Source organism: Poromitra crassiceps (genome assembly GCF_964638095.1).
Source record: "Poromitra crassiceps genome assembly, chromosome: 13".
Taxonomy (NCBI): Eukaryota; Metazoa; Chordata; class Actinopteri; order Beryciformes; family Melamphaidae; genus Poromitra; species Poromitra crassiceps.
The window spans coordinates 21,640,665-21,652,560 of NC_139644.1; the positions used below are offsets into that span (position 1 = coordinate 21,640,665).

Consider the following 11,896-nt stretch of genomic DNA (forward strand, 5'->3'; position numbering starts at 1 on the left):
CCCCCCTGTGCCTGACTGGTGGTAGTGGTTGTGCTATGATTCATAAAGTAATTAGATGCAGTGCAGTCACAGTTTCATCATGGAAATGATTCTGCATCCACGAGTAGCACGTCCCTCTGAGCAGGGAGCCAGCAGGGAGCCAGCAGGGGGAGCTGCTGCCACACCGAGGTTGTTCAATGGTCACCCTCCCTAAATGTGGAGTTGAAAAGGTTGAGTCAAATCAGAAAATGGAACACATACATTTTAAAAGGTTAATTAATATAAACACAACGATCACTGATAGCTAGTCATTTTCATTGTATGTTTTTTCATGGCCAGCAGATGTCTCTGCTCTTCTAGTTGGACTCTGGATGTTCTGCGAAATCAGTCCTCCAGACCATTTGTGGATTACATAATGGACAATAATAATTCCTAGATTGTGATTCGTACAATTGCAAAAAAAAAACAATGCCACGTCGTTTCTACAGCACAAATACCGCATTACTTCAACAAGCTGTTGAGTCTGTTCCAGATACTCAAAAGTGTGCATTGCATTTGTAGTTAAGACAAGAACTACAGTATTCAGTTAGCTTATGAAAAAATATGTTGTCCAATATAGATGGCCCAACAAACACCTTGGTTACTTGCATAAATCAAAAAGAGAAATTTCAAATGATATAGAATAAGAATGGTGATAATTCATTTGTATGTGGTAAGAGAGTTATATCAAGATGGGCAAACATTCAGCATACAGTAATGGATGAAAGTCTATGGATTTCAATGGATCATGATGGGCTGGGCTGGTAAAACCCACACTATATAAAAAGGTTGTCTGCCCCCTTATCACGGGTACAGTGTCAGTAGTAGTGAAGCTATTGAAGCCTCCAACTGCAAAAAGGAAGTCATCTACTGTAGCACCTTGATCCCCCCCCCCCCCCCCCCAAGTACATATTTAGCACATTTTAACTAATATATTATTTATTTAACATTATTTAATAATGTTATAATGTTAAATACTGTAGATACTGAGTTAGCTACATGATTGGGATTTAGTTTAGTAGAAAAATTATTTCTTTGGCGAGCTACTTATTGATGGTCCGAGATCTACCGGTAGATCATGATCTATCTATTGGCACCCCTGGCCTACACAGGATACAGAGAGGATGGGGTCGTGAAACTGGATATAAAATGGGTGATCAAGGATCAATATAGAAATGTTCATGCTTCATTTACCTTCATAATGCTGCTACCTGATTTCTGCATCAAATATCAATATCCATGGTAATTAAGATAGATTTACAAGATGAGTTTACTGGGATGATTTATTCGGTTCCTCTGTGTACACAGTTATTTTATGCATTTTGATTGAATATCTTGTCATTTGGGAGGATTTACAGCCCTTTTATTCCTGTAAACAGCAAATTGTATTTATGATGCATTCTCTTGGTTTCATTGGCTACATTAATTATTTAAATGCTCATGAACAAATAAAATGTTCCCAAATGTTTCTTAGTCGGTTTTAAAAACTTAAATAAAACTGAACAGGGGGCCAGGGAGCAAAGTGAGCTGTCAGCTTTTCAGCGTACGGTACATGATGATTTTTGATTACCTGCAAAATGCAAATTCTAAAAGACACAAAAACAAATGAAATATTCATGTCAGACAGATTCACAGGAAATGCCCCCTACTGTGCCAGAGAGAGATACGCTGATTAGTGTGAATGGTGCCATACAGTTTCTACTACTCACTACTGAGTTATTAATTTTTTTCCTCCACTTTGACCAAAACATGAATGTAACTTTTTTCTTCTAACATTGCAACAATGTTGGAGGCTAGGCTACCCATGATGAACTACTGCCTAGATATGCATTAGAGTTTACCGAGTCAAAACACAGTTCATCGTATCAATCGTTGCACCAGCATTGCGATGCAGCAGTTTTTGACTGGTTGTGAAAATGCTGCAATAGACCCTTCTCACGGGGGCCATTTTGTGCCGAAAAGGCAGGTTAAACACAGGTGCAAGCAAAACACTAATGAGGGTTTCCAACTTCCATGATTGGAATTTGGAAACCCTCATTAGTGTTCTGCTTGCACCTGTGTTTGCCCTGCCTTTTCGGCACAAAATGGCCCCCGTGAGAAGGGTCTATTCAGTAGTTTGGGCAGAGGAAACGATCCGCTAGCTCCACATAGGCCCGCTGACTGGAAAGGTTAATGCAGTCTAATGAGAAAACCTCAAGTGGAACATTTATGAAACGGTATTGCACTCACCTTAGTTTCCCCTCAGGGCGCTATCATGTAACATCTCATTTCAATCATGTCCTTTGTAATGACTAGAATACAGCCAGTGTTGCCTCGCACAAAATGGTTCAGTTATTGTATCACAACACATTTGGATGATGACAATACACAATAACGAGCCTTTTATGTCTCGGCACAGAAGGCCAGAGTTCAAACAGGCTCCTGCGCTGGGCATCCTGCACTGTCAATACATCTCCCTGTCAAAGATCACCAAAGCCATTTCTGCAGTCTATAATGGCTCCATGGCTGGACTGACCTCCAGCAAAAAAGAAAAAAAGAGAGAAAATCCAATACAAAATATGAAATACGCTCTCTGAGCACACCAGAACTAAGGGATGGATTTGTCACTTGCCCGTATATGATTTATGAACCTTCCTCTTCCATTAGCCTGTGCCGACCGCAGAAAGAGAAATTCCCCCTTGCTTGTCACATCACAACAAGACAATGCCTCTGTGTCTCCACCAATAATGCTCCTCTTTACCATGGCAGTGCAACCACAACTGAGCATCCAACTCTCCCATGGCACACACAACAACCACAGCTGAGCATCCAACTCTCCCATGGCACACAGAAAAACCACAACTGAGCATCCAGCTCTCCCATGGCACAACCACAACTGAGCATCCAACTCTCCCATGGCACACAGAACAACCACAGCTGAGCATCCAACTCTTCTATGGCACACAGAACAACCACAACTGAGCATCCAACTCTCCCATGGCACAACCACAACTGAGCATCCAACTCTCCCATGGCACACATAACAACCACAACTGAGCATCCAACTCTCCCATGGCACACATAACAACCACAACTGAGCATCCAACTCTCCCATGGCACACAGAACAACCACAACTGAGCATCCAACTCTGCCATGGCACACAGAACAACCACAACTGAGCATCCAACTCTCCCATGGCACACATAACAACCACAACTGAGCATCCAACTCTCCCATGGCACACAGAACAACCACAACTGAGCATCCAACTCTGCCATGGCACACACAACAACCACAACTGAGCATCCAACTCTCCCATGGCACACATAACAACCACAACTGAGCATCCAACTCTGCCATGGCACACAGAACAACCACAACTGAGCATCCAACTCTGCCATGGCACACAGAACAACCACAACTGAGCATCCAACTCTCCCATGGCACATATAACAACCACAACTGAGCATCCAACTCTCCCATGGCACACACAACAACCACAACTGAGCATCCAACTCTCCCATGGCACACATAACAACCACAACTGAGCATCCAACTCTCCCATGGCACACATAACAACTGAGCATCCAACTCTCCCATGGCACAACCACAACTGAGCATCCAACTCTCCCATGGCACACAACAACCACAACTGAGCATCCAACTCTCCCATGGCACACAGAACAACCACAACTGAGCATCCAACTCTCCCATGGCACATATAACAAATAGGATTTGATCCCTTTACTTCACACATGGAGATGATGGACTTCAGCCCTGGCAGCTGCTGTATTGACCCCTCTTGTCACAGAGCCAGCACCATGTCACCATCAGGAGGCCAGGGACTCACGGGTTCAGAGAGAAACAATTCCACAGCGCACTGAGCACACATTTTTAATGTCAGTGGTCACCTTTATACTGTCAAGGTATCAGGCTGTTTCTGTGGGCTGGAAATGTCACTTGCCCTCAAGCCGTCAGTTATGTCAAATGCTACGTTTTCCTGCTGTCTGCCCACGATCATCTGAGGCCTATCATTTAGCCTGAACGCACATGATTTAATCTGGGATAAGTCAAGCTTAAGGCATACTGAACTGTGCAAAAATGGGATCTTAGTTGTCGCTTGGAGTCCTCATTAAACCATGCAGTGTGCATGTGTGTCTTTGGATGTGTACTCGGAGCATGTTGAACGTATTTGACACCTTTGACAGTATGCAGGAGGACATGTTGACACATTTGTCTCCCTCCAGTCAATAGACGGACACTTTAAGCCCAATAAAGCTCTAAATAAAGACACCGTGGAAGCTGAGGAACTAATCGATTTATTTCACTGCTCAACTCGTCCCTCTGCCTCCTCCTTCCATCCTTCTAGTATAAGCTCGCAGCATCTGCTCTACAGGATACAGATGGAGGAAAGATCCCACTGAAGCAATATCTTTTAAAAATATCTATTTTCCACCTTACAGTTATCATGTTATATCATAAAAGGCATGATAGCAAAGTGTACAATAGATATTAAGGAAAAGGTGTCGCAACAGAAAACTGTCCCTTACTATACTAACCTATTATTTTCATCTACATCATCAACTTTTTTGTCAAATTCCATTTGCTTTAAACCAGTGGTGTATAAAGTACTCGAAAACCATACTTAAGTAAAAGTAAAGATATCTTCCCAGAAAAAGTCAAAGTCACTCGTTAGAATATTACTTGAGTAAAAGTCTTAAAGTACTTATATATTTTCTGTACTTAAGTATCAAAAGTAATTTTCTGATATTAAATGTACTTATGTATTGAAAGTAAAAAGTAAAGTACGGTAGATGTAAATGCTGCAAAAAAAAATCAAGCAAAAGACATGCCTGGGCTTGAGTGGAAGTCTATTTCTTCTTCTTGACTTTTATAGCCGCTGGCAAACAACGTTATGTTGCCTTACAGCCACCAAATGGAATGGCGTGTGGATCGTGATTAACGTAACTTGCAAACTAGGAGCACTGATTTGCCAAACCTGATCGCTTGCAGGCTACGCAATTTCTTCTGATTTTACTTTGTAACTAAGATGCTTGGGGGAAATGTAGTGGAGTAAAAGTATCCATTTTATTTGAGAAATGTAGTGGAGTAAAAGTGAAAGTTGACAGAAATATAAATACTCAAGTAAAGTACAGATACTCAGAAAAAATACTTAAGTACAGTACTTGAGTATTTATACTTAGTTACATTACACCACTGCTTTAAACAGATCATATGAATATGGTACATCTACGTATGCATTTACACACACACACACACACACGCACACACAGACACACAGAGGCTATGTTTTTGTGGGTTGACATTGAGTGCAGGAGGGTGTGGTGCACTGGTGGCAGACCACAACAGGAGATAAGGGTGTCAGTCCATCCCTCTCGAGCGCTCAGATAAGGTACTGGATCGATACAGCCGACACAGCGGTGTCACGGCTTAGCCAAGGTCACGGTCCTCCTGCACTCAGTGCCAGGGCTCCACGGCGCTGCTTTGATTGGCACCACAGGACGCGTTGCACTTGATATTGTGCTTATCTACCGTTTCCACAAGGGAAGGGCGGGCGTGAGGGCCTGTGGCGCAGAGGACAACAACAACAACAACAACACATAGAAGGGCTCTCCTTCAAATCAACAAAGACATTGGAAATGAAAGACAAAGCCAATGGAGCAAAGCACATGTTTATGGGGCGCGAGAGAGAAATTCACTAAATGCCGGGATGTCACGATTCATCACAATATAAGAAGCAGTCCGGGGACAGAGGCTCCTCTGCTTGGTTTCAGTGGGGCCATTTACACCTGGCACTAACATGTGTTTCCTGTGATCAGATTGCAATCGGATAGTGCTTGTCTGCTTGACCACTTGAAAGTACAAGTGTAAACGCCCCCAAGACACATTGAGGACGGATTGCGATCTGATCGGCCAAACCACCTCCAGAGGTGGTCAGGTACGCATTGTGCCCACATTGAACACAAGTGTAAATGCAATGTGTCCTCTCAAACCACATACAACAACAGTCACCGCTGTTTGTCTGCCGCTCTACGCTATGGAGCTTCCTGAACAGGTCGCAATCGGATCTCAATGTGGACACTGGAGACACATATTAACACCAGGTGTAAATGTAATCAAACAGGCAGCACTGGGTTTGGACACACTGTCCTGATTGGCAAACACAGGAGATGTTGGGTAGGATACAGCAGTTGTCTGTGCCGTGCCAAACACACATGTTGGGTAGGATACAGCAGTCATCTCTGCTGTTCCATAATTCAGTAGGATTGAAGCATTGTTCAGCACCTAATCTTCCTGCAGTAGCTGGAGCTTTTCCACACTACGACGTAGTGGCCATCTGTGGAGAATAATCTGAAGATAAAGAAGATTAGCCTGTCTTTAAACTACATCAGCTACTCAAGTGTATATTACTGCATCACTCCACTCTGTGCCATCGAGGCAACACTGCTCGGATGTGCTATCTTAGACTTATTTGCATTCTCTTTTTGCACCTGTATCTCGACATCTCAACCAAACCCACAGTCACAGATTGTTGCCTGAAATGGGCGGAACATGAGTTTAGCTCTGGGTTGCCACAAGAACAGATGCTGTGAGGGTGCTGCCCACTTTCACAGGAGCCCAAAGACCTCACGATCACACATCAAATCCCACTTCCTCAGCTAGGACTAGGATGTGATCCATAAATACATTTAAAATGGCATTGTTTTCTCTTTCAAGCTCCTCTCTTTCTTTGATTCGACTGAACCGAAAATAAATCCATCCAAAGGAGATTAGAAGAGTGTTATTTTGGCTCAGGATATATAAACTATGTGAGCAATTATGTTCCAGGATGTTACCAGAATGCAGGGTTAGCACAAACACACACGCACGCACACGCACACACACACACACACACACACACCAGTATTTACATAATCGTAACACACACACGCACACACGCACACACACACTCTCACACACACACACACACACGCACACGCACACGCACACACACACGCACACACACACACACACACACACACACACACACACACACACACACTCACACACACACACACACACACACACCGGTATTTACATATTCTTAACTTTTCTTTACAAGTTCTAAATGCTTTATTGTCCAAAATGATCCATCCCTTGTCCTCTCTGTAAGTTTTTATTTCATTCCACCCATAAGTACAGTGTTTCCTGCTCTCTGGAGCTATGGAGGGACCTCCTGAATGGATGGCCGTGTGTTAGCATTCGCTCAACCTGTCACCCCTGAGAAGGCCCGGCTAAGTTCTGGATATTTTCTGAAAAGGCCTTTTTTATTAATGAATTAATTCAGTCACCTTCAACAAGGAAAAGAAAACCGACTCAAGAATTTTGTTTTAAATATTTTTGTCTCTTGTACTTAAAAAAAGAAAAAACATGTAGGTAAAACCATGTAAATAAACAAAGGAGAAAAAGAAACAAGCAAAGCATTTCCCCTTCCCCTGTATGCTGCACAGAGCCTACAATAACATCATCTACTCTCTTCTATGATAGCAATTCATCATGATACAGATAATAACAATAGCAACTCTGATAAAATCTCTATAGTTATTCTATGGTCTCTACATATAATCTGCCTTCTATAGATTCTTTATTTGATAAGAAGTTGTTTTCAGTTCTGTAGGTCAGAGTTCCCACTGAGTGATAGAAACAAACAAATAAGTGACGTTTTAAAGGCTGGCTGGTTCACTGAGTAGTGCGACTGGGGACAATCACAGACAGTATGGCAAGGAGACCCGCTGGCTTCGTTTTCCCACAAAGACTTGGGGGTGGGGGGGGCTCAAACAGAATGGTAGGATCAAAGGATTTGGGAGAAGCACTAGCACTGGATGGCAATTACAGGGTTTCAACGACAGATGGCGCTGCTGCATCACAGACAAATAGCCTACATATTGCACAACGAAAATGCATATTGCTGTAACTGGATGTTGTTGGGTAAAACACTGAAGGAGGGTTGACTCCTTCAGTGTCCTCTTAGTCCTCTTAAGACCTCGCCAGAGGTGTCCATTTGGGGAGTGGGGCGCGGGGGGGGGGGGTTGGGGGGACAGTACATAGCATGAACGGCAATAATGACATGTGATGTTGCACTTGTGACACTCATCACTCCGGTCGCTCAGCGGAAAGTCGTACAAAAGTTCTGCTGTTCCCCCTGAAAGGTGAAACAGCAATGTCACATACTGAGCTGAAGCAGCCTCTCCACAGCCAGAGGAGAACAGTTAGAAGTGGAACAGTTCAGCCTCGAGTCACAACAACATGCACAGACTGACCATGAGCATCAAGCATCAAGGGCAGTCCCATCCAGACAGCCTTGTCATTTCACAATGGCTCTTCACTCACAGTTCAGAGTTGGGCCCGTGGCTGTGTAGGAGTACATAATACATCGTCACGGGAGTGTACGCTATAATAGATAAAGCCATCGACACACGGAAACATCCTAAACATAAACTTATTTGAATGTATTGCTTTAAATGTGAGATCTGAGAGCCAGACTTGTCGTAGTCATGGACAAACCATAATGCCATCATTCTCACTTGATTGTTCTTTTTTTTCCTCTTCTTCTTCTTCTTCTGTTTTTAAGTTAAACGCTCACTTAAACCGACATGAGATTGTGAAAATGTACACCGAGAGCAAGAAAAGAAAAGGAGTAAAGAAAAGATAAACATCAAAACAATATTGTCATTGCTTTTGTAAGTAACTCTGTTTTAAGGTGCTTTTAATGTGGTTGCCATGGCACTGTGCTTTGTTCCCTCGCTCGCTGTGTGCAGACGCTGCAGTGAGGGTGTCAATCAAGTCCCTCCAACCACTGTCATCCAAACGTTTCAATCAGCTTTGAAATCCTTTTCCTTTGTCTTTCCATCATGTGTGTGTGTGTGTGTGTGTGTGTGTGTGTGTGTGCTGGGGGGGGGGGGGGGGGGGCAGTGGTGTGGAGTAGGAGGGAAGGAAAACTATCAATCACGAGGGAAAATAAATAATGGCAATTTCACAATGTAAGACACCACATATCTGAAGAAAGGTTTTTTGTGCTGCTAGCTTGGGCGAGAGCAAAAATGCTCAAGCTGCATTGTGTGAATTATTGGAGCAAAAAAATTATAATAATAATCTTTTTTTCTAGGGGACAGATTTGAAAATGGAAACAAAGTCAAGATGACAGGCTGACCTTTTCAGGACCTTAATGAGTGCTTAATCCAGGACAGGAAATAAATGATGAGGGACCACGGCTGTGGCTGTGACACAGAAACAAAGAGCGAAAAGGAAGAAATTATATCATGAGTTCACGGCTGGCGAGAGGGCTGGAGGTCTATATGGTGCTATAGAACCTCATCATGGACACAGATACAGGTCCACATGAGGCTCATGACAAGGACCTGCATATTTGTCCTTCCAAAGCTGATCTAGAGAGTGGCTACTTGTCCAGAAGGTTGTTTGACCTCAGCCATATATTCCAGATACTGTGCGATTCCATCTGACACGAGATGATCCTGACTGCATTGAGCTTGTGGATCTGAAAAAGGCTGGTCCACCTGTCGTGTCCAGCCGTATGAAGATGACCCCAAAACCAATAAGTTAAAAATGTTTTAAAAGAGCATCAAGTAAAGGGACCTTATTTTGTGGCAACCACACTAAACATACATCTAGACTTCTCTATGTTTGTTCTCTAATAAATTACACAATAATATCCATAATCCAAACAATGTTGACCCATGAAATGGCTATAAAAGAGACCTCCTTGCACCAGTCACTGTCTGGAGGCCGGTGCTGCTGCTAAGGTCATGATAGCAGGAGCAAACAGAAGGCATGGCGGGGAGGCGGGACCTCGGGCCTCACGGCCGACCAGGGGCGGGGCTTGTGCACGCTTTTCATCTTGGGTCTGGCGGGCTGCATAGTGCGTGTGGCCCTTGTCACGTGGGATCACACTAAGGGAGGGCTTCGGGGCTTCGGTAAAGGGACGAGGGCGGAGCTCAAAGGGAAGCGGGTGGAGTCTTTAGTAGGGGGAGAAGATGATGGGCGCGTGAGTGGCCCGCAGTGGCCCCGGGGCCGGTCGAAACAGTGAGGGGAAGTGGAAGGGGGTCTGGATGAAGGTGGTGGTGCCCGCCGGGTGGCGCAGGGCCAGCGGGTTAGCCATGGTGCACAGAGTGGGCGTGGTGAGGGGGCTGGGCATGAAGCCAGTCAAGCTCTTGGTCAGCTGCTTCTGGAAGGCCAGTTTGGTCTGGAGAAGACAGGAGGGGAAGCGATGAGGGCGAGAAAGACAAATACAAGACAAGGAAACAGGCTCATGCCAGAAGGCCATGCATTTACTCACGTTTCCTAAAATCATGGCCTTTTTCGCACAGCACAGTAGTTACAGTACTGAAGCTAACTGTCTTGTCCTCACACATTTTCCCCACACTAAATGCAGGGGCACAAAACACCTTACGTTTTCTCCTTAAGTATGACACTTAAGGCTAATTTGTCCTTCGCTGAGGAACTTACTTAAGGGTGTTGCACAGAATCCCTTAACCCATTGATACCTGATGCAGCATTTGTGTGTATATTCCTCATTTGTGTGCGTATCCCTTTAAGACCGCAAACCGCGTTCACGCGGTTCGCGGCCTTAAAGGGATACACACACAAATGCTGCATCAGGTATCAATGGGTTAAAAGGTTTCCTAAGGAAAAACTTTAAGGCATTTACTGAATTGAAAGAGATTTTACAGCGATACAATTCTAGTTTCCATGGAGACCGGTTGTTTACACTTATGATAGCTGTTAGCCTATCTTCTCACCTGTTATCTCACATAGTTGGCCCATAGATAGTCTGTTTATTTTCTTCATTTACTGCCATAAACTCAGCCATGTTGCAGTTAAGATAGAGCCAGAGGTACACTAAGTTTTCCCCCCTTACTTTGGTTGCAAAGGTCATTTGTGCAACTGTTTAACTAACTTTAAGGGACTCCTTAAGTTATAAGACCAAGATAAAGTGAAAATCTTAAAATACTTGAGTGAAGATTTTAAATCTTTATCGCGCAAGCGATTTTATTTGAAGGAAAACTTTAAGGAAAATCTTAGCTTAAGGAGTTTTGTGCAACCGGCCCCAGAGAGAACCCGCTGCCTGATGGCTTGTCTCAGGAACACTCATTAATCAATCACACACAATAGGCTAATGCTAGCACTACAGGCTAATGCTAGCACTACAGGCTAATGCTAGCACTACAGGCTAATGCTAGCACTACGACACAGATACGCCTCGCAGGCCCATTTCAGTCCACTACAGCTTTTCTGATGTCAACGTGACTGATTCAGCATTTCTGCTCACTCCCCTCCTGCCCATCGCCAAACCTAAAGTCCTCCAAGCCCCGCCCCTCGGCCTCCCCTGCCACTGACCTGCGAGGAGAGGGAGGTGAGGCTGTATTGGCTGAAGGCTTTCTTCATGGCAGACACGGCCCCGCCTGCGTAGCCGCTCCATCTCACCGTCTGGAGGATGGAGGAGGAAGAAGAGGAGTAGGAGGAGGAGAGATGGGGAGGTGTGGATGTGACAGGAGTGATTCATCTGGACTGCTGACTCAGGCTGCTGGTGTCAGAGGCGGTCAGCGGGGGAGAGCAGGACTATTTTAGAGCCGTCTCAGGGGGCAGACGACTCATCGAGTACAACAGAGCGCTGTGCTTAACCTCCATGACAGTACAGGCACACAAGCATGCTGGCTCACCCAGACACAGAACCCCCTGAGGGCAATGTACAGTAATGAGGCCTCAGTGTGTGCTCGTACGGTGTGTGTGTGTGTGTGTGTGTGTGCGCGCGCGTGTGTGTATTGTGTGTGCATTTACAGTCGTGTCAGGGTTAGGGTCAAATCAGTTGACTGTAACACA

At 44.5% G+C, this 11,896-nt stretch overlaps 1 protein-coding gene across 1 annotated transcript in view; it reads right to left on the minus strand.

Annotated features, from left to right (window-relative positions):
• Positions 1-10,034: 10,034 nt before the first annotated feature.
• znf385c (zinc finger protein 385C) overlaps positions 10,035-11,896 on the minus strand; it is a gene marked incomplete at both ends in the record, with an annotated part of 101,700 nt that continues 99,838 nt past the window's right edge. Inside the window, 3 exon segments of the mRNA XM_083648749.1 lie at positions 10,035-10,259; positions 11,414-11,529; positions 11,532-11,584. Coding sequence (XP_083504875.1) covers positions 10,035-10,259; positions 11,414-11,529; positions 11,532-11,584 — 394 coding nt within the window.